At 32.1% G+C, this 24,961-nt stretch overlaps 1 protein-coding gene and 1 long non-coding RNA gene across 3 annotated transcripts; one reads left to right on the plus strand and one right to left on the minus strand.

The window, feature by feature from the left end:
• Nucleotides 1-2,740: 2,740 nt before the first annotated feature.
• Nucleotides 2,741-5,755, plus strand: LOC126705394 (uncharacterized). Of its 2 annotated transcripts, none has more exons than XR_007648279.1 (3): nt 2,741-3,271; nt 4,258-4,346; nt 5,562-5,755. It is a non-coding gene; the product is annotated as an uncharacterized LOC126705394 (long non-coding RNA). The 2 variants fall into 2 exon arrangements; XR_007648278.1 differs by having other exon boundaries at nt 2,742-3,271; nt 4,258-4,319.
• A 1,552-nt stretch (nt 5,756-7,307) lies between these two features.
• LOC126707063 (uncharacterized) lies at nt 7,308-24,564 on the minus strand. The gene is given in 16 exon segments (XM_050406653.1): nt 7,308-7,668; nt 8,279-8,377; nt 8,510-8,570; nt 8,573-8,628; nt 9,020-9,105; nt 10,651-10,747; nt 10,828-10,915; nt 11,783-11,879; nt 11,995-12,090; nt 12,722-12,821; nt 13,104-13,222; nt 13,464-13,521; nt 13,658-13,820; nt 23,232-23,435; nt 23,517-23,900; nt 24,264-24,564. Coding segments are annotated over 16 exon segments (2,058 nt in total). The 3' UTR covers nt 7,308-7,619.
• Nucleotides 24,565-24,961: the final 397 nt, after the last annotated feature.

Below are 24,961 nucleotides of genomic sequence, written 5' to 3' on the forward strand. Positions count from 1 at the left end.
AACCGATGAAGGAAGAAGGAGAGTTAAGACGAGTAAAAAAAAAAAAGTAGAGAACAAAATAAAAGGGAGATGGTGGATGTGAAAGGAGGCATGAGAGTAGTGGGAGTAAGTACTACGAGTAAGTCTATTGTCACAAACTTTGCCACAATTTTACTACAATTTTAATATGTGGCGAGTAACGACTTGCGAGTGATAAAATCATGACCATATAAATCCACAATTTTATTTTCGCCACTCACAAGCCGTTTAAAATTGTGAAAAAATTTATATAACTGGACTTACTCGTATAGTAGATACAATTGAAAAGTGAGGTGGCACTTCTTTATATTTTGATAGGATTGCGTGAAATCTCATCCAGCAATGAGATTTCATTGGGACAATACCACCAAATGGTACTAAAATTTCTACGAACCTTTTGTCATTTTATTAACTACTCTAATCGGTCAACGCGTGTTCTCGAAAGAATAGATGCAAGCTTTGTTGTTTAAGCCATATGCATCACCCCTTTTCTATTTTCCCATTAATTTTATGATTATCCAATTTTTTGGGTAAAAATGCAAATTATACCTCAAAGATTAATAAAATTCATTTTAGGTTTCTAATTTTTTTTTTTTGTTCAACTAAGTCTTTTAAATTCAAATTTATTCAATTAAGGTCTTTCAATTAATTTTTGTTAAAATTTTTTTTAAAAGAAATTATGAAAAAATATTTTTCAACAATTAATTTTTTTAATTTAAAATTTTGGAAAAAATAAATAAAAATTTGTACCCTTAATGAAAATATTAAATATAAGTTGATTGAGAAGCTTTAATTATTGTTGTTAAAAATGAGTTAAAGTATACCGGTACTTTGTAAAAGTAAAAAAATAAAATAAAATTTGAAAACGTGTATATAAAAACTACAAATTTAAAAGAGTGTCAATAATGATTAACAATCATGCATATGAATCATTTCATTATTTTTATAAATATATATAAAAAAATAAAAAAACCATATAATTAGTGAGCGATTCTGATTTCCCTTTTAAATGTTTTACTACCTGACTAGGATTATATGATAGTATTAGGACTACAAATGAACCCGAAACCCAATTAATTATTCCTATTAGATATAAATGAATCCACACCCACATAAGTGGTGAAACCAACTCCTCATCAATTAAAATATCAAGCTACAATTTTTATATAAAAATTTACAAAATCATTTTTTTCTAGTGCACTAAGATACTGATATTTGTTAAGAGGTTAAATTCAATAAGGAAGTGATGTAAAACTTGAGTTTTACCACCTTTAATCCTAACATATCATATCATCATATCACATATTAAAGAATATGCACAATCACACTCAATTAATTCTAATACTAATATGAAAATCTAACCCAATGAGGAGTTGATTGAGATGGTATTAGGTGTGGTAACATGTACTTAATTTTAAGTGAAAAGTTAATACGACAATCTCTTATTAAATGATATAAAACATGAGTTTTACGCCATATCCATACTCATTTGGAAAACTATCAAATTAGTTCAGAAATTCAATTAAAAAGTATATAAATAAATAAATAAAACTCTCTAAAAGTCACAGGCTTCACATGGGTTGCTATTTCTCATTCTACCACAAAGCTTGAGAAGGGTCCGCACTCTGTAGCCTTGTGACGTGAAATAGAAGTACGGATACAAAAAAGGAAGGTCCAACGCAGACTTTTCTCTCATCAGCAGGCAGAAACAAAGGATAGGAAAAAAGAAAAAGGGCTTATAAATTACAAGAGAAAATAAGTATAAATAACCATCTATTTTCATGTAAAATCTTCACTAGTTTGCTGACAGATAAAAAGAAAAAGAAAAAAGGAGTTTTTTTCCTATGCAATTATAACCATCTGTTAAAAGGACTGGTTCACATGTCACGGAACCTTAGAACATCTCCATCAACTCATGTAAACTCTTCTAAAATAGAAAAAGGTGCAAGTTTTACACATTTTGAGCAAAAAAACACCCACATCAGTGGGTGTAAAGATGTGTAAAAATGTGTATATATATTCATGAGCTACAGTAACCGTGTAAATATACACGGCTACTGTAGCATGTTTATTTGTTATTTTATTAATTTCCGTTCGCACCAATTTTTCTCTCTCTTCTCCATGCACAATGACCTCAGCTTCTCATCTTCTTTTCGATGCACACAAACAAACCCACACAAATAAATCAACACAGAAACACACCCACACACAAACAAACCCACACAAACAAACCAACAGAGAGATATGGGTCACCGGTGAAGAAAGGATATGGGTCGCCGAAGCTTGGTTCGTGGATCGGCCGGTGAAGAAAGGATCTGGGCTGTAACACCCCGACCCAATTTTTATAATTAAACTATGTGTTTAAGTGGTTAAGTATTATTAATATTTTAAGCCACTTACTTACAAAAATTAATATAAGAGTATTTAATAAACATATTATTTTGTAATGTCATTGAATAAGAATTTTAAAGATTATAAACAATTGAAATGACTATTTGTATTATAAATATATACTTAGCATGTACAAAACTATATTAGGTGGTTAAGTTATGAGATATATATATATATATGTATGTATATGCAAAGTGATATTATTTTTGTAGAAAAGTAAGTGTGAATACAAGAAATTATTTTGGTAGAAAAGTGGGTGTGAATGCAAGAAAGTTGAAAAGATGAGTTATCCTCCCTTTCCTTAGCAATACACGTATGTCACCCAAGATAGTTCACCCAAGATATTTTTACTGGACTTCTTGGCTGCACCAGAAATTTCCCTTGGTCATTCTTGCTTTACTTCTTTGTTTTCTTCCTTCTTTGTTCTTATTGGTTGCACCTTTATCTCTTCTTTGACTTTCTCAAAGAAAGAAGACTTAAGAAACTCTTTTGCTCCCATTTCCCACGGATCCATGCAAATCAGAAATTTGCACCTCACTTTACACTCTTTTCTCTTAAGGAAAGAGCTAGGAAGCTCTCTTAGGTCCACTTTGTCAAGTCCATGGGTCAACAAATTAAAAGAGAGATAAGGCTTCATCATCTTTTCTTCTTTCTAATCTTTTAAAAGCAACTAGAATAGTTAAGAGCTCTCTCCCCCTTTCATTCCTACGGATCCAACAACAAAAGAAGGAAAAGCTCTCAATTATTTTCTCCCTTCCACACCTACAAGTCCAGCAGCAAGAAGGAAGCTTCTTTCAACTCTCTCAAGCTCTCTACCTCTAATACTTTTGGTCTAGCCACTAGGAAAAGGAAATCCTTTCATGTAAGTCTACATATATATATATATATATATATGCTGTTTTAAGAAGCCTTGAAATTGTGTTGGTGATTTGTTGAAGGTAGATTAGGGTTTTTATTAATTAATGATTTTGTATGATTAAGGAAGTAAGAAAAAGTTAGGATGAGTATTGTTGATGCTGCTGCTGGGATTTTTGTTGTGTGTATTTTTGCTCTAAATGGTTAAATGACTATATTTAAGTGTTTTATAACATGTCTTATGAGTGTATAAAAATCCCCATATGAAAATACTATCGTTTGATAATTGTTTATGAATTTACGATAAAACGTTGCAAAGCTGTCACTGTGACAGATTCTGTGTTCATGCATGTTAAATTATGTATTAAATTGTATATAGTGAATTTGGATGCTAGGGATAATTCCTATGAAACCTAAGACACTTGTGGTTGTTATTGAATTGGTCTCACAGCATTTGGATTAATATAAAAATAATGGTTTAATTTATAATTTGCATGAAATCCAGTCAGGACAGATTTGAGTTTGCTGTCTTGCATGATTTTTAGTAAATCATGGGTTTATGCTTTGACTCCGAAATTTTTATGGTATATACTGGAAATACAGGGGAGTAGTTCTGTAAATTTTCATGACAATTGGATATGCGTGAACAGCCCATTTGTATTTTACAAATGAGGCATATGCTGCTGGAATGAGCAGTGAACAACATATGCTACACCCGACTTTGTGGATTTAATTCTCAAGTTAGGGTGTATGTTTTGAGCTATAATTTAATACGCTCATCCTTTGGTATGTTTGAAGCATATATAAATTTTATGGATTGGTTTCTCTATGGTTTGGCTGCAAATGTGTTTGATGATTGTATCATATGTTTTGGGGAACTTTAGGTTATGGGAATTAGGATTTCCTTGATTCTAAGAGATAAGCTTTGAGATGAATGTGTACGTCTATGACAAGGAAATTATGGATAGTAATAAGCTTTGATTTATGATTTAGGTGTTACCAGTATCCAAGTCTAAGCTTCTTCGACTTTAGGCTCTCGGTTCCTTTGCTTTTAGGTAAGGGATAAGTTATATGGGCATTTGGTAAGTCATGAGGTTATTTTAAAGTATGTTATGCATTAAAATGTTTTTGATTAGAGATATGGCATGTAATCATTATTCTGACAAAGATATGTTCGTGAGCTTTCGAAACCTTATGTATATGATTTAAGCATATTGATGCTATTACTGATTCCACGAACATGATGTTTAATGAAAAGAATGGAAATGCTATGATTATGAAATGTTATGCAAAAGAAGAAATTTCAGTATGATGTAAAGTATGAAATGTTTTCGGGTTATGTCCTCTGGTAATCTGAACTCGACTAGTAGGGGTTAATTACTGGCTTTTCATGGGAAAAATGTTATCTGTTTGGCTATTTAAAGTAGAGGAAATGGGGTTGCCTATAACTCTAGGCCATTTAAAGTAGAGGAAATGGGGTTGCCCGTAACTCTAATCTGAATAAGGCCTTCTCCCCAATGTGTACGGACGGCGGGGAGGAACAAAACCTGGAGGGGATGTGTCATCAAGCCTCCCAAAGGGGACAATATCATACACACAGGGGCACCCAAATGTGATGAGGCCTTCTCTGTACAGCTTATCAGAAATGGACTAACCAATATGATATGAACAGCTATGTTATGTTATTAATCATGAGAGAATTATTTTGTTTAAATGCATTATGAAAAGTTAAAAGCTCTCATGAAAATAAGAAGTTTTTGATGAAATGAAAGCTGTTCATTAAAGATAAAAGTTTCTGAAATTCTGTTGTACTATAATGATAAAGCTTCTGATGAAAATACAAGTTTACGTTTAAAAGTTATCAGATATCTGTTTTTATGAAACGTTAAGTTTTATGATCATGAAAGTTATAGTATTCTGTGAGAAGAAGTTTATAAGGAAAAGTTTTCTTATTAGTCAAGATGTTTCTAATTTAATACAAAGTTGCCGATTATCTGATTTAAGTTAAAATAAGTATTTTGTAATGAGAATATATATATGGCGACTTTGTAGGAAATGAAAGAAGTTTAATCTGAAAGGTTTGGTAATGTTAACCTAATAAGAAAAGGAGAATAATTGTTTTCTATGAAGAGCGTATAAGTTATTATTATGAATAGTATTAAATACTATGCATGAAAAGATATTCTCCTATTTAAATATTCATAGAATGAAATGATCTGATTTACATGCATCTTTATTGAATTCTCATATATCTTACTTTTACTGAGCTGTGTAGCTCACCCCTTCTACTCTTTCAGTTAGCAGGTTTTATTTTGGAGCAGAGGGAGCCTTAGTCGAGTTTTGGAAGGAGCTGGTTTAGTTTTATATGTATAGATCCTAAATTAGCAATATGATGTTTAGATTTGTAGCATTGTTTATTTTAGGATCTAATGAAAGTGTATACCTTAAAGTATTAAGGGATGTATTATGTGAAATTCCGAATTTGAACAAATGGTGAATTATGTTATTCTTTGGAGTATAATGTAGATGCTCTGAATGTCAAGTAAAAGGTTATATCATTTAAGTAAAGAAACAATAAAGAAAAGAATGAGGAAAGCTTTTGTAAAAGTTTTCAAAAAGTTAAGTTGGTTCTTGTTAATATCAGGTTTAGGCTTGATATTAGCATGCCGGTCATGGTCACAAATCCGGGTATCGGGTTTGGGGCGTGACATGGGCCGTGGAGCTTGGTTCGTGGATCGGCTGGTGAAGAAAGGATATGGGTCGCCGGAGCTTGGTTCGTGGATCGATCGGTGAAAAAAGGATCTAAGTCGCCGGAGCTTGGTTCGTGGATCGGCCAGTGAAGAAAGGATCTAGATCAGCCGATGAAGAAAGGACCCAGTGAAGAAGTGATCTGGGTTGGTAGTTTTTGAGAAAGAAAGGATCTGGTCGCCGGAGCTTGGTTCGTGGATCAGTCGGTGAATAATGGATCTGGATCGGCCGGTGAAGAAAGGACCTGGTGAAGAAGTGATTTGGGTTGGTAGTTTTTGAGAAAGAAAGGATCTAGGTTGCCAGTGAAGAAAGGATTTGGGTCGCCGGAGCTTGGTTCGTTGATCGGCCGGTGAAGAAAGGATCTGGATCGGCCGGTGAAGAAAGGACCCGGTGAAGAAGTGATTTGGGTTGGTAGTTTTTGAGAAAGAATGAGAGAAAGGAGAAGAGAGAGAGAGAGAGAGAGAGAGAGCGTGTATGTAGGCAAGGCAGTTGTGAGAAATAATAAAAAAATTGAGAAGAATGAATATTTTATTGAAATATCTTGTAAAATAGATAAACTGATGTGGGTGTTTTATATAAGTGATAGTGTAAAATAAAAAAAAAGTAGGTTTTTTTCGTGTAAAATAGACAAAATTTAGAAGAACTGATGTAGATGCTCTTAGGTAGACTTAGCTATCACCTAGGGATGCAAACTCGTTGCTTCCCAATGAGCTAGCCAACCATCTAGTTCTCATTAAAACAAACAGTTAGCCATCTAGTTCCACCTTATTGGCCTATAACTTGAGGAAATTGAAATGGAGGACATGAGTACATAATTAAGTCCCCGAATACTAATTAGACTTGGCCCATTGAATTATATCCAATTCTTGTGTAGGATCCATTTGAAATCCGCTTATTTTGCTGAAACTAAAAACTTTTTCCTGAAAATACTGTAAATAAATGTAAAAATTAACTGAAATAGTACAGTAAAACCCATAAATAGTACCAAAAAATGTAATAAAACTCATGAATAGTAACAAAAATAAGCTGAATAGTAAAATAAGTAGGCAAAAATAATATAGTACAATGAATAAGATCAAGCATCAGCCCAAAGAGAAAAATAACAGAGTGCAATGAATAAGATGAAGAAGGTAATATTAAAAAGATTAAACTCAACTTGGTCAAGCCATTGGAACATCACTTTGGAAGTCAAAGAACATTTAGGAATTAAACTCCTTTGTGTCTCTGGTCTCAACACTAATCATCCCCCTTGTTCCAATATTTACCATTTGATCATATTCAAAGTTAGACTTGACTGAAGAAAATTACAATTCCATTGCAAAACTATTATGCAAAATAAGAATTTTTCCAGGCCAGGTAGAATAGAATTGTTAAAGCTTCTTACCAGAACTCAATTACAACATTATTAGCAAAGTTGAAAAACTAAATATTATTTTGCACAATCAGTATAAACTCTAAAATCCCCGCACATTTTGCACACAGTCAGTTTAAACTCTAAAATCCCTCATATATGGGTATCCAACTAGTTTATCGAAAACAACACAAAAATGGTGACTCTATATCTCAAAAAGGGTACAAGTAAGAATTAAACAAAATATATACATGTATTACTTCTCCTCCAAGCGTCGCAGCATGGATTTGGAAAAGCTTTGTTGCCTGCACATGTAAGAAAAATAAGCTTCTTAAATGCCATTACCTTCTGGTCCAAAAAGAAAAAGAAGCAGTAATTATCTCCTGTTTTCTTCATATTAGAAGATGGTTCAGCAATGCAAAATGTGCAAAATCTAATGTTAAGCAAGAAATTTTGTGTACAAGACATTTTCTTACACAGAATCAAATTAAAGAAAGTACAACATGAATAACATACACAATTACTCAAACTCTGAAATGGTTAATGTTGACACAACTAAAATTTACAAATTAGACTAATCTGGTAGATTGCAATATATGACCATCAAACTATAATATTGATGCAGTTCTATATCAATAATGCAACCAGTTATTTGCAATCTATGACCATTGAACAATAGTTGTGATGGAACCAGTTATTACTCAGCATTCAAAAATAAGCCAGTGTAATTATTGTTATGTGTGAAACTAATGCATAATATAAGATACCATTCTATAGCAATAGTTTGAGGGGAAGATCAAACAGAAAGGTTAATGCAACCAGAGTACCAGACCAGTAAGTCATACAAATACAGGGTAGATTTATTTGATATTTCCAATTCTATTTACTTGTGCAGGAGAGAGAGATTGGACTTACTTCTGTTCTCTATGTTTTGGACTAGGGCGAGAGTACTTTAGATATCCATCCCAAGGAACCTTTTTGAGACCTGCTCTAACAGATATTATGTCCCTTACCCTGCATAAGAGCACTTATTTTTAACAAAAGCTATTCCAAAATTTGGGGTAGTTCTAAATCCAAGGAAATACATCTCCATCATATTCGCAAGAAGATAAAATGTGTGCCATTCCATTACTTGATACAACATACCTCTCTGCAAACTCTATGGCTGTCTCTCCAGGTTTTATATTTTGCGGCTCCAAGTACCAACATCACACAAAACAGCCCAGGATGTCATAAGCTGCAGCAGATGCATTGTGAAGGATTGCCTGCAAACAGAGCACATAATCCAAGAATACAGTATCATCCACAACATGCCAACAAACGTGAAAATCTAAGACAAAAGACAAAGGCGAACCCCAATGCAATCTGCCTAGATCCTAGCATAAACAAGGAATTTTTCTCCCATGTGGCAGTTATAACACAAAACAATAACATTAATATCATATGGTTTTGCCAAGAGCCATATAGCTCAACTGGCAACTCTGGATGTTTCTAACAGAGGCATTCAGGGTTCAAATGCCCCTCCTCCATTGTAACTATCAATTTATCAAGATAAACACATCTACTGTTCTTTGCCACTCCATCTAAAAAGCAGGGGATGCTTTCAGTGCATGCTTATCAAATTATCAAATTAATGAGCTATAAGCAGTTTCTTACTTCCGGCTGTTCCAAAAAGCATCAACGAATATTTTGTTGTACTTAATAGCAACTGGGCAAACAGTGCAGCCAAGTTCAAATGCACCCTACACATTATTCATATAGAAAATGAGTTAAAGAAAATTGAAGTATTGAGAACTCAAAGAAAAAAAAAATAAAAATAAAAATTTCTTTCCCACTAGAGAAAGAGACAGAGGAAAGGAAAGGGGGGATTCTTTTTTTCAATAAGTCAATTGTTACAAGTGAAGGATGGGGGTTTCAATCCCTGGTTCTGGTTTCAATCCCTGGTTCTCCTCCTAAGAGCATCTCCAACAGCTTCAGTAAATTTTTATACTGTTTGGAGAATGAACAGTGACATTTAACTTTTACATACTCACTTTTTCAAATACACTTCCAACAGATTCTCTACCACATTTTTTATCTCATTTAAATATTATTTCTTCATTCATTCTTTATCATCATTTATTTTTCCTATATTTATTCCCAACAATTATATTTTTTAATGAAAAGTATTATATTTACAACATTTTTTGCAATACTTTCACAACAAAATTTATGTGGAAAGTTGTTACTAATTCTAATTTGAACTCACCATTGAAATTATTTTTTTTCTCACCAATATTAACTAATAACAATTTGATACTTAAAATTTATTGTGAAAATATTGTGGTAAAATTTCTCAATTAGGATTTTTTATTCTTTATATTATTTTTATTCTTTCATTTCATTCTCCTCCACACACGTGTCCTCTATTCCCCTTCTTTTATTTCTTTTTCTCCTTTTCTCCTCCAGAACCTTCCAGCAACATCTCATTTGCTCCTCTGTTCCTCAAAAAAAAAAAAATTTTGCTCTTCTCATCGGAGAAAAGAGAGAGACAGAAACAGAGAGAGAGGAGAAAGACTGGGAGAGATTGGCTTGGCCTCCACTGCATGCATCTCCACCGCCGCTCCAGCATCTCCACCGCCACGCTGGGTCAGATCGGCTTTTTTGTTTTTTTTTTTTTCATACTTGCTTGTTCTGATTCAAATTTATTTTAAGAATTGGATTTTGTTTTGTGGTTTGTGTTTTGTGTTTGGATTAGTTCTTTTGCTCATGAACAGGTCTCTCTCTTTTCTCTTTTTTCTTTTATTTTTTCTGATTTCATTTGGTTTATGAGAAAAAAAAAAAAAAAGCAACGGCAACGGAGAGAATGAGAGAATGAGAGGGGAAAAAAAAAAAAAAAAGGAAGCAACAGAGAGAATGATAGAAAAAAAGAAATCTGGATGAGAGAGAAAGAATTGATAAAATAAGGAATTGGTATAATATTTTAATGCAAGAAATTCAATTGCTAATGTACAGTAGCTCATCAGATTTGATGAGCTACTGTTCATTAGCAAAAAAAATTTCCGGATATAGCTAAGCTGTTGGAGCATGAACAGGAGTATATAGAGCATGAACAGTGTAAAATATTCTCTATATTTTGGCTATGCATTGACTGTTGGAGATGCTCTAAAGAGACCAGGCAAAGCCAATGAAAGAAGAATTGTTGAGAGGTAAATTATAGGAAAGAAATATGAGTTTGTATTCTTATCAACTAGAAAAGCAGAACTTCATTAATTGCATTTCTACAACATTAGATCATATATATTTACCTTCTTGAACATAACAGTGTAGTGATTATTTACACAAGTTCCCTCCAGAAATATGAGAAGAGGATTATTTTCAGCGCCTTGAACGTGATCTCTCAACCTGAATATACAAGTTTATGTTATCATGAAATAGATGATGTTCTGATAAAAGAATATTTTTACATTGTTAATATCACTTACTTCTTTGCTACAATTTCCCGATCCTTTGCCTCAGAACGATTGAACCAGATACATCCTACGCTCTCTAATATGGTGCTTTGCAAGAGTCCTACAGAGAAAGCAAAATTAAATAAATCCTTCATGTCCATATTTTTAAGAGTAATTCTGGCTTCCATTTATATACCCTAAATATAAATGGTCCAGTGCAAAATTGTTCACTAAATATAGAATATATACAGCAAATTAAATGTACTAAAAATCATTAAAGCCAAATTTGTTTCAATTATAAATGTATAATGGTGAATTATTTCCACCCCCAAAACTAGATGGGCTGCAACTCAAATGTGAGAGTTTCAGAACACACAGAGACTATCACTCAAGAATGCAACTTTTCTACTCAAACCAGTACACCAGTGTGCGTTCCTCTAACATGAAACACAAAAACAAATCCAAAGATATGGATATTTCTGTCATTGATGTAGTGACAACAACAGTATTCATGTGTGAGAAGACATTTTAAAAACTACAATGCAAAATTTTTTTCTTGTCTATCTAAATATTACAATCAAATCATGAAACTCAATAACACACAGGACAAGTTGGGAGCAAAAAATTCTATAAATTTTATCCTAATGACACGAGAAATATGCATTTGCAGTTTGAAAACCAAAAAAAAAGGACAAAATCTACCATCACAACACATGGACACTTCCAAATGCATGCTGTAGTTCTTTGTATCACTACCACCTCCCCTAAAAACACTTTCTTTTTGCTAAGTAATAAAGGTATATTGAAATAGCGCAAAAAGGGTGTGCCACCCTAGTACACCAGTTATGGATAAACAATATTCCAAGGGTACTTAGAAAATTTTGAGAGTAACACACAAGACAGTAACCATAAGTCATTACTGAGAATGTAATTCCTTATTTACAGTAAAATCGCAATTTAAGTACAAATTTTGGGAATAAACACTTACCAACCCATCCAGGATGCTTCTGCATAATAACAGCAAATGCAGTCATCTGTTCTAGGATGATGAAATCAATCATGGAGGTGTGATTAGCCACAAAAACCTGTTCAACCCATAGATTGAAGCAAAATACCATTCATTAGCATGAATTATGTAAACATGCTGTTAATGAAATATCAGGTGACATCCAGAAAAATAAAAATTATAATCAGGTATACCTGCTTAGGCCGCATGCTAGGCCATGGCCCATGGTATTTTACAACCCCAGTCCATGATGCAACAAAGAAACTGCAAATTAACTCCACCAAAGACCTCTGAAGATAAGGTAAACATGGAATATGTTAACATGCAAGACCAGAACTTTAAGACATTAATGTAATATGACAACATAGAACACCATGGGTCCCTTCCAATGATTTTGCATGACCATGGATTCTATCATATTCTCCTACATTCCTATTAGTATGTTACTGTGGGTGCTTTATCTATTCCTAAATGATCTTGTAATCTATTTTTTGTTGATAATTCAATAGTTGGGGGAGGGGGATTTGAACTCTAGACATCACCGTTGGAAATATCAGGAAGTGCCAATTGAACTACAAGACTCTTAGCCTAAATGATCTTTTATTTATAATAATGCATTATGTATTAGTACAAAAGGGTTCTACTGCAGAACATCTTTGAATTGGTACATTACTTTGGAGAAAAAATGGTAAATGCATACAGCAGACAAGAGGGAAGTTTATAACCAAAACAACAAAGTGCTCACTTATAAGTATTCAAAGTTTGCAACACCTGCTGCTACCAATAGATAGAAACATAGATACCAAAATAAAACAAAAAACAAACATAATTTATCAAAAAGATGAATCCAAAAGAGTATAAGATATAACACAAAAAGTAGAGCAATAATTAGATGAAATTTTAAAATGTAACATTCCACACCTCAATCTTTTTTCTCAACTTGTCATGCCCTTTTAGCAGGAAGTGTACAGGAATATAAGATGAAAGGAATATTATCCATCCAATTGTCAATATTAGAACCCTGCACATTCAATTAAGACAAATATCAGATAAGCAAAATCACACAAACCCATTAACGAGGCAAAATCCTCATCAGGACATTATTCATCACCATTCACCGCCTTTCCCAAAATCCCAATACTTATAAAACACATTCCAAAGCCCAAAATCCAAGCCATTTTTAAAACAAAAGAATTCCCAATATCTTATCAAAGCTTAATCTATATTGGGTGAGATATCCAAGGGCACTATTTATTTCAATGCATAATATAACACGAAGAAGCTACATCAGTAAAGGGCTAACCTCACAGGGAATAGAATGAAATATCGAATTACAACCCCACAACACCATATTGGAAACAAATACACATTCCAATTCCACAGTTCCGGAGAATTCGACTTGAAGCATCGTGTAAATGAGTCCTGCCCATTCATTATATATATAAAAATAATAATCAAATAAAAAAAAAAAAAAAAACTAAAACAACAACAACAACAAATTTCTTAAATTACAGTAAATACCAATACAATTAGTAATTCTTTCTAGATTTTCATTTTGCTAAACAAACGTTAATAAAACAAATACTTAACATTAATTTATATTTACATAGCACAATTCATTTCTCATATAATTGGGAAAAAAAAAAAAAAAAAAGAAGCTTACATCGATAATGGCACCAGCAGCCTCAGTTAAGGTAGGAGAAATGTCAAGCAAATCACGGCTGCAAAAGATAATTAAAAGAGATATGTAAATTTACCAAAAAACAAATTCAGAATCTTGCAACAGTCACATCAAAATTCCATTACTTTCTCAGCAACCAAACAGAGAGAGAGAGAGAATAGGAAAAGAAAAAGTACAGTCGGAGCTTGCCGCGACCCAGGCCGCGCCAGATCCAGGCCGGCGACACAGGCCGCGCGCGACAGATCCAGGCCGGCGACCCAGGTCGCCGCGCGACTGTTTTTTTTTTTTTTTTTTTTTTTTTTTTTTTTTTTTTTTTTTTTTTTTTCTGATGAACACGTTATTGTGGTTTTCTTTTCCTGCTGCCCTTGTGAACACATTCTTCTCTTCTCTGGGTTTTTTTTATTTATTTTTTTTCTTTCTTCTCTGATGAACACGTTATTGTGGTTTTCTTTTCCTGCTGCCCTTGTGGTTTTTTTTTTTGTTTTTTTTTTAAATGTAAATCGAGTCTCCTTTAAGGCTCGAGTTGCTAAAAATACATATAGTTTGTAAACAGACCCTACTAACTATATAGTTTGTTTTTTATGGGTAATTACCCATTTTTGCCGGGTTTGGGTTTGGGTTTTTCCTCATTTACATTTTTTGTGGGGTTTTCTATTTTCCCGATTATATTCTTTTCGTATAGTATAGTAAAAGCAAAATACTTAATAATAATAATAATAATAAAATGGTTAAAATTTTATATTTTCCTTCTCAAAAAAAATATTTATATTTAATTTGGACTAACACAATATTTTAACCAAATATAAATCTAGTAATGCTAGATACAAAATATTTTTTACAACTTTTTTTTTTCCATGATCTATTTTGATTTGATCGGTGTCACTTTTTCTAGATAAAAAAAAAAAAAAGATTTACTCATTAAAAATGTCACTTATAGTAAACAATGTTATAACGCTTTATTACGTATCAATCATAACTATTTGTGTTATACGTTATGACAAATATTGTATCAATAAACTTATTGATTTACAGATTTTCTTTTATAACATGTTACGAATAATGCTTTCTTTTTTTTACTTTTTTTGAAAAGAAAGCTATAAATGTTATGAGTGATGTTAATATTTTAAAAAGGTAATATTTGGCTTGTTAGCTATAGAACAATGTAAAAGTAACATTATTTCAAACACAACTTTTTTTTCTTTTTTTTTTTTTTTTTTTTTTTGAGAATCCAAACCCAAAGGCCACCTTTATTGAATAGAAATGGAACTAAAAAGAGTCACGAGATACAAGAGGAGCTATATCATCATGGATGGATTCAATACAAACCTGTAGCTCATTACCAAACTTATATTTTCTAGAAAGAAAATGGGCAATTGAATTGTCTAATCGTTTTACATGAGAAAAACTACAGAAACAAAAATCACTAGCTAAGACAAGAGAATCATTAATGACATGACCAAACTTAGGATGGTTTGAACCTCCATCCTTAAGAGCATTTGTTACTGTCTCAGCATCTCCCTCAAAAGTAGTTTAAAAAATACTCATCTCCTTAGCAAACAAGACCGCTCTTCTACAAGCTAAAGCTTCAACAGTGACTATGAATTACAATACCCTTAGCAAACAAGACCGCTCTGCCAAAGCACCAATCACAATACCCTTAAAGTCACGAATAACCACCCCCGAACCAGCAGCTCCCATCTCCTTGAAAATAGCCCCATCAAAATTCACCTTATAAAACGGGAATATGGGGGGAATCCACTTGACATAATGAGAGTTAATCTATCTATTTATACTATTAATAACAGGATTTCTTATTTGGTTTTTAACATTTTGCATACTAAAATACTCTCATAGAAAATCTTAAAATCTCTAAAATACTCTTATCTTTTAGTTAAATAATTTTAAATTAGAAAACAAAAACCGGTTAAAAAAGTAATTTACTATTCCTAAGTTTTAGTTTTTTTTTTTTTTTCCTTTTATCTGCTTTATCTGAATTACCGCTTTTTGTTTTAAATTTTTAAATTTTCAGAGTTTACAAATAACTTTTTAAAAAAAAAAATTTCACACACTTTTTTCCTTTATCTTCTCTATTTGAATTACCACTTTTTATTTTAAATTCGAAATTTCAATTTGAATTACCAATTTTTATTTTAAATTAAAAATTTCAATCTTTAAACCCACATACAAATAATTTATTTTTTTTAAATCAGATAGAGAAAGATGATCATAAAAATTAGGACACTATCTTTATTTCACTTTTAAACATTATAACACTAAACTCCCTCCCCCCCACCCCCCCAAAAAAAAAAAAAAAAAAAAAAAAACCTCATCACACACGTGTAGCAAATAAAAGTTTATGGATTAAGTTTTGAGATGACCAAACCACATAAAGGCAAATTCCGACAAATTTCTAAATTTATTTTGAAACGTCAACCTTTTAACGATTTTCCTCAATTTTTTTTTTGAGAAATAATTACAATATGCTGCTAACTCTGTAACTCAAACCCTTTCCCCCCTAGATCCCCAAACACTTTGTGCATGGGGAAATGTCAATTCAGCTATAAAGCCCCCTAGACCCCCAAGCACTTTCCTTAATAGAACCTTTTAACATCTTATATTAAGGCTATGTCTATCATGAATACAATTTATTTATAAGAAAACAATTGGGACTTACATGTAGCCATCAAAAGTGAATTGTCTCCTGACAAATGATTTAACTCCTATATGATATGCTTATCAAGTTATTTTACTTATGTATAACATTTTAAAGTTTTATTTATTTATTTATAACTGTATTTTTATCACACCTTTTTTTATAAAGTTAAATGAACAATAAAAAAAAAAATCTTCAAAACCAAACTTAAACCAACTTTAATTCCTTCTCCAAAAAAAAAAAAAACCAACTTTAATGAATGAAAAATATAATTAAAAAATGTAATCTAAATTTTTTTAAATATTTGTTTTATCAATACAAAATAGTTAGGAGAGAAATTTAACATAAATAAGAGAGAGAGAGAGAGAGGATGTTTCAAGTCATTCTTGGGGAGATTCTACTTGCATACTTTATGCTTAAAACGCTTTTCTTTTTTCTTGTTTCTTATTAGTTTCTCTTTAAATTTTTTTTTTTTTTTTTTTTTTTTTTTTTTTGCCTTGGAATCAGAATGCTATTTTCTGTTCAAACAAAAAATTGTATACAAAACTTGACTGTACTAAATATTGCCAATTAATTATTTTAAATGGATGGAAACGACTTAATCCAAGTCAAATAACCCCTTTGGCTTTGGGAAGTGGTCTTAAACTTAATTGCTAATTAATTAAAAATGGATGAAAACGACATATATTATGTCCCAGTCAAAAGTCAAAAGAACCACTTTGATTTTGGGGTGATGCTCTTGAGCATTCCCATCAAACATGTCAAAAAATATAGTATTTAACGTCTTAGAATATTATTTTATTTATTTTAACATTTCATTTTATAATATACTCAATATTAAAGATTTTTTTTTTATCACTTCATTAAAATATTATTTATTTTGATCAAGTGAGAAAGAGAAAGTAGTGGAGAGAGAAAAAAAAAAAAAAAAAAACTCTAGCAACTTACTACAGTAGGGTGTCAAAGATGACACTCCACTGTAGAAAAGATGTCAAAAATTTTAAGAATAGCACGCTTGATGTGAATGATATTTTAAAAGAATGAGAACTAAAATTAGAATTTAGCATTTTTCACATCTTTGATGCGTAACATTCGTATAATACTGTGGAGGCATAGAAAAATAATCAAATATCAGTATCCCACTTCAACAAGTCTCTTCCGGAGATTCACGTCTATGTCTTTGACGACTATGTCTAAGAGGTTAGATGTTAGCAGTTAGAAGTTAGATGTTAGCAGTTAGCGGTTAGAACTAAAATAAAATAAAGAATCCTCCCATAAAAAATAAAATATAATTAATTAATTAATTAAAACTTTTTTTTTTAATAAAAGGAAGGATCTCGTAGCTTCAATGGAAAGCCAAGTAAAAAATAGCCTCAAACTCTACCAAACCAACCACGTAGGATATGTTGGGAGTAATACACAAATAACTAAAGGGAGAATAAGGATAACACAAAAGACAAATAAAAATAGATAACTTAGAGGTACAAAATTGTTATTTTTAAACAATATTTGTCCCTCACACTCTTGTTATTAAGGGGTTATCGCAAATTTTTCCTTAGGACACAACCAAGTTGTTGGATTTTACATATAGCAATTCTAAAGAATAATTATATGATTTCTTGTGTTTCTTTCTAACATAAGCCTCTGTTTATTCTCATATGGTTATATTTCATCAAAAGACACGTATAGAGAGTCAAGATATTTCATAAAACTGTTCATAAGACTTGAAACCTCTTCAAACTTTCAGAATAGTCACCAGAAAATTCTACAAAAAATTTAGTTTTACGAGTTTCGATCGGTCAAGAATTCCTTTCGATTAATCGAATGTTCTTTTCAATCAATCTAACAGGAATCAAGTATCAATCGAAATAGGCAAAGACTCCATGATAGATTTCCTTACCATTTCAATCGATCGAGCAAAAGTTTCGACCAATCGAAAATACTGAATTTTGAATTTTCACTCAGAAAATTCCAAAACTTGAATTTTCACTTTATCGACTTTATAAAAGAATATTCTCCAAACTCAAATATCATTATTACAACCTATTCATGTATATACCTATATATATATATATATATATATAACATGATATGTTGTGAAATTGTTGTAGATGTGACATTTCTTTTACTTATAACATAAATTAAAAGGGGAAAAAGTCTCTCTTTCTAGTGATAAATTTTCATTGTAAAATTGTAAAACATCCAAGTAATCCAACAACAGCAAGAGAATTTGCCTTTTGTACATTAACAATTTAACACAAGTTAATAGGAAATTATGTGCACTGTTTTGTTTGTAAGAATTATTTCTCTAACTTATTTAGAAAGATCTCATCTAAACTAGTACGTGACAGTTTATAAGAGTATTTAAATTATTATAAGAGTATTTAAATATAAACTCCCAAACAAGGGAATGAGCTTTCCATTCCCTCCATTAAAACTCCCAAACAAGGGGAAGGGAAGAATATTCTAAAATTATTCTTTTTATTCGATTCCATTCTCTCCTCCCAAACGAGGCCTTAAAGAGTATTTATAAGAGTATTTAAATTATTAAACAAATATGTTATGCAGATATAAAATATACATGTATGCTTATTGGAATCAACATCTAGTTGATTGGTCATCTCAAAAAAAACATCTAGTGGATTGGAAGAACTTTCATTCAAACTAATTTTAAGGAAAATTCTATATTTTGTGTATGTGTGTGTGTATTTTTTTTTTTTTTTTGGGAACAAAAGAACTTTATCACTATATAAACTGAGGCAAAGGCATAAATACTTTCTAGATAAGGGTCGGCCCTAGGACTAAGAAACAAAATTGTATGAAATTCATATCACTATATGTGTGTCTGTGGGGACATATTTATACTGATATACACAATTGGACATAGTTATGTAGTCTTTTGCTATTTTGCTTGAAAAGTGAGCAAATATTTTTAATTTTTGTTAGATAACTAAATTGAAACTATAGAAATATTACCCATTCATTTTCTTTTTCAGATTTTTTAACATAATAGATTTTGTTTATGTATTCTTGTCACAGATTTTGCTTATGTATTGTCTTTTCATATAAAATGGAATAAGTCATATATTATTATATGGTTGAAAGACTTATAAATTTTATATAAATCACTGGAAAAATTGAAATTAAATTAAGCATTTATATTGTATTTATAATATATTTTAAACCTGTTCATCAAAAAATATATTGTAAACCTGATTAACATGTTATGAGATACTTTTTGCTTTGATGAAACTTTTAACATCTTAAACATTTGAACATTTACTTCAAAAAAGTAATTTCATTTAACCCTCACAATATTAACAAATTTGTGGAATACACTGGATTTAAAACATATATAACAATTATTTAACTATCAGACACCAAAGCAACATGCCAATCAATAATCATTTTAGAAACTTATCATTCCAATCAATCTCTCAAAAGAAACATGATTTTCTTTTCAATTAACTTCTTATGTAATTTTGGACTATTCTTTATCTCAATAATCAACAAATTTAACGCAAGAAAATAAGAAGAAAAAAATAGCAATAAATTGAAGAAAAATATTTGAGTAGTCTAGAAAATTATGAAAATTAAGCATATGGAATACATAGTTCAAAAAGTGCACTGTTTAAACTATATTGACAGAACTTAAAACTCATATAATATTTTATTACTCATTCCAAATATCATTATAATTTAGATTTGACAATGAATTTGTTTTTTAGCCATATACCTTAAATATAACTATATTATAACTACTAAAGATTAGTCATTTACTTTCTTACAAAAATAATGAATTTGAGTTGGAGATTTTATACAATTTTTATAATGTACTTGAAGTCTTATTAATTAGTTTTCATGGGATACTGTATTTAAAAAAAAAAAAAAAATTTCTTTAAGTTTCTTAAAATCCTACAGAAAATTATATTATGTAATATATATACACACACATATCCTTCATCTTACAATATATGGGTTTCATAATCTAAAATGGAATTTCAGGTGGCAAGTGATAATCAATCGAGTGAAGTTAAAGAGCCCATTTCGCAGCAAAAATGAGATATAGAATTGCACTTAGCTATTTGCCTAAAAGAACATCAACCCATCTCATGGTTAGATAAAGCTAAAACTTTTTTTTTTTTTTTGAGAAGAAGATAAAGCTAAAACTTTGTAAGCTTATGAGGGATAGCAAACCTAAAGCTAGCGTGGCCATTGGCTTATACATCCCTTTTTGATAAATACGAAGTAAAAAGGAGGAGGATTCAATAAAGGGGTTTATAGAGGCTTATCTCAACTCTCAAGTATGCCCTAAAAGTAGTACTCAAAGTTCAAAATTTTTATGACTACAATTGGTAAGAAATTGCATATGATTTAATTATAAGATTTGGAACTTGGACTAAATGACTAACTAAATAGTTAAGCTACAAGAAATTTAGACTGTGTTTGGAGAATATTTCAATAAGTAAGAAATTGGTTTGAATTTAATTACTTTACGGGTAATGTACTTAAAAAAAAAAAAAAAAAAAAAAAGCTACTTAATGATCCCACCATAGAGGCATAGAGACCAAACCACCAAAATTGTAGTAGTAGGCCAGTCGATTAAATTAATGATTGCAAAGATTCATAGTTCATACCAACTCCATTAAATTTTCCTCACCAAGGTTGGTGAACAATATGGTTAATGATTTGGTAAGCATAGATCCACCATATCATTACCAACATAACAAAATATCCCAACCCACTTAGGCTTACTTGATTATGACACCAAATGTTTTCCTTCTACATTGCTAGCATTTATATCTCTTAATGTTCTAATTTTTGTGATCACTTTCATGATCTTATCTTCATATTATAAATTAATTAAATAGGTATGAATGAATGAAACCGGGAATTCAACTCGCAACCATACATATAAATACTTTTAATCAACTCGAAGAAAGTACTTTGTTTGGAATATTATTAATGGTGACAAACTATTTTAATCACGGACCAAGAGGATTGAAGAAATTAAGCGTGCGGTATCCATTGTTGGTTTTATTTATTTAATTAAATTTTAAAATCATAGGTAGATAAAAGGGAGATGAGATTTCCACCACAAACATGAGACATTATTTAATTATTAAATTGTTATAATTTGTAAGAGAAAAATATTTAACAAAATTAACTCGAACAGTACGGCTTACAAGGTTACATCATTGACCAATATGGTAAGACATAAGAGTAGTAGTTTGTTCTTGTTAATCAAATGTGAAATTGTTGGAATATACTACTTAACATGCAATGCAATAGTTTATCCACACAAAAAAAGAGTTGAATTTCATGGTCCTCGGATACCAAAACTTCAAATTTGATACTGTTTCTTATTCAATCTTGGTTGGGTCTAGCCAAGAAATTCCTTTGAATTTTGGTTTAAAGCATTTTGTTAGATTAACTGTGGGCTCTGAATTTGGGCAGAGGCTTCTCTCATCTTGGACAAACCTTGGTCCAACCAGTAGGCAGGGCTGAGAATCAGTAAAAACTTAGCAGCACTGAATATGATGAAGGGCCCTGGGCCCAAATATTGTCCTGGTCCCATCAAAATTATTTGATCATATTGGACTTAAAAAAAAAAAAAAAAATTAGTTAGTATCTTTATCATATTGAACTTGAATTACAAATCCACGTGTATATTACATCAAGTCTGAATAATCCACTCGAATACCTGTATAATAGAAAAATAAACAATAGTTAATCGAACTTAAAATTTATTAACATCAGGCTATGTAAAATTGTGTATAAATATATGGTTATTACAGTATAAATTTACATTAACACTATTCATTTTACATTTATTTTTTTATTATTTTTTTTACGTATTTTGAGAATAAATGAAGAAAGTGGATGATGGTTATTATGTGTGATAAAAAAGAAACTATTAAATTTTTTTTTTTATATTTTAATGAGGGGTAATTCTACTGTACCCCCTTTTTTTTTTTGGGGTACGGTACCCACTATTAGGCAACCTGCTATATCAGGTTACCAAAACATTACATTTGATGGTACCATCTTCACATTATGTAGTACTAACATCACATATTATTGTACTTTTGTCACATTTAGTGGTTTCCTTATTTTTTCTCACATTTGATGGTACTATCCTCATATTGTGCAGTACTAACATCACATGTGATTGTACTTTTGTCACATTCGGTGGTTCTCTTATTTTTCCTCACATTTGATGGTACCATCCTCACATTGTGCAGTACCAACATCACATGTGACTGTACTTTTGTCACATTTGGTGGTTCCCTTATTTTTTTTTCACATTTGATAGTATCATCCTCACGTTGTGTAGTACCAACATCACATGTGACTGTACTTTTGTCACATTTGGTGATTCTATTTTTTTTCTCTCACATTTGATGGCACCATCCTCACATTGTGTAGTACCAACATCACATGTGATTGTACTTTTATCACATTCAGTAGTTCCCTTCTTTTTTCTCACATTTGATAGTACCATCCTTACATTGTACAGTACCAATATCACATGTGATTGTACTTTTGTCACATTCGGTGGTTCCTTTATTTTTTCTCACATTTGATGGTACCATCCTCATATTGTGCAGTACCAACATCACATGTGACTGTACTTTTGTCACATTTGGTGGTTCCCTTATTTTTTTTCTTACATTTGATAGTACTATCCTCACATTGTGTAGTATTAACATCACATGTGACTGTACTTTTGCCACATTAGGTGGTTCCTTTATTATTTTTTTCACATTTGATGGTACCATTCTCACATTGTGTAGTACCAACATCACATGTGGCTGTACTTTTGTCACATTCGGTAGTTCCCTTATTTTTTTCTCGTATTTGATGGTACCATCCTCACGTTGTATAGTACCAACATCACATATGACTGTACTTTTGTCACATTAGGTGGTTCCCTTATTTTTTTTTCCTCACATTTGGTGGTACCATCCTCACTTGTGTAGTACCAACATCATATGTGACTGTATTTTTTTTTTTTTTTTTTTGTAGAAAAAGGAATAACATTAAAAACTAAGGAACAAAACCAGGATCAACACAATGTTTGTTACTATACAAACCTCGGCTATCAGCCTCTAGGACAGGAATAAGGTCCACAGGCGAACCATTCCACAATACAAAATCCGAATCTAAGTTTAGCCCAAAACTTGCAAGCCAGTCAGCACTTTTGTTTGCTTCCCTATAGACATGTGATATAGTAGCTTGAGGGATTTGGTTCATCAAGAGCTTACAGTCATCCATTATTGAAGACACAATAGTGTTAGCTGCAAATTGATGAGTAAATGGATCAACTATGGCACTTGCATCTAACTCAATAGCCACGGCTTGAACATTCAATTACCAACATAAGAGAAGGCCATCCCGCAACGCCCATAACTCAGTTGTGAAGCTGTTTGCTATGCCAATCCTTCTAGAAAACCCCCCAATCCAGCTACCATACTCATCTCGCAGAAGACCTCCACCACCAGCTAAGCCCGGGTTCCCCAAAGACGACCCATCAGTGTTTAATTTCAACCAGCCAATACAGGGTTTTTCCCAGCGCACCTGTTTCAAGATTTTCCGTTTTGTCACCAGCAGCTTGCCAGCACAGTGAAAGTATTCTAAAGCTTGGTAAAAGATGTCTTTGGCAATACTAGACTTTAAATTCTTGTTCTCAAATACCAGCTGGTTCCTACCCTTCCAAATAGTCCAAATAGCAAACATAAAAATTTGGTTCCAAGGAGCTTGACCTGAACTTCAAACACCTTTATCCCTACAATTAGACATAAGCCAGTCTTGCATGTTAGCCGAGAAGAAACTTGTGTCCAAGCAGCTAATTCCTAGCTAATGCCAAATAGTCTTGAGGACATGGCAGTCCCGAAGGGCGTGAATGATGGATTCTGGCCTATTATGGCAGTGGGGACAAATATTATCAACTTGTAGCCCCCTAGTTTGTAAACAATCTCTTACCCCTATACTGTGGTGCATGCACTTCCAAATGAAAGTTTTAATTCTCGGCAAAGTATCTAGCTTCCAAATCCACTTCCTTTGAAAGGCCGGATCAGGGAGAGGTTCGCTAGCAAGGAGCTAAGCACTACTAAGATCAAAAGAACCTTTGGGAGAAGGTTTCCAAGCTAATTTGTCATGATTTCTTGCAACACACGAGAAAGGGGTAGCTTGAATCTCTCTTTTAACATCCTCAGGAATCTCTAATTGCAGCAAGTTCCAATTCCATCCTTCAAAACTAGCAACATCTTTAACTTCTAACAAATTAGACTCGGTGGTTAGGGGACCTTGGATGATATTTCTTAAGATACCTACCTTGGTCCAATTGTCATGCCAGAAGCTAAGGTTGCTATTATACCCCGGAACCCAAGTGATTCCTTTCTTGAAAACAGGTTCCCCTTTCTTCATACTCCTCCAAGTACGAGAGCAAGGAAGCCTAGCTTCATCTCTGGAATTTAAACGCCGATTAGTACAATATTTCAGTCTCAACACTTTAGCCTATTGAGAATCTTTCTCCGTGTGAAACCTCCAATTTAATTTAGCAAGAAGAGCCGTGTTCCTTCCCTTTGCAGCTTGGATACTCAACCCACCTTCATCCTTAGGGGTAGTGACCTTTTTCCATCCCACCCAGTGCATACTCTTCTTATTGGTTGAAGAGTTCCACAAGAAGTTTCGGTTTACTTGGTCTATGCCTTCTAAAATCTTTCCTGGGAGCTGGTTGCATTGCATAACATAAGCTAGGATGGTAGAAGTGGCTGCTTGGATCAGAACTGACCTCCCGGCCATGGAGAGGAGGTTTGCTTTC

The sequence above is a fragment of the Quercus robur genome, chromosome 11 (genome assembly GCF_932294415.1).
Source record: "Quercus robur chromosome 11, dhQueRobu3.1, whole genome shotgun sequence".
In the NCBI taxonomy this organism is placed as follows: Eukaryota; Viridiplantae; Streptophyta; class Magnoliopsida; order Fagales; family Fagaceae; genus Quercus; species Quercus robur.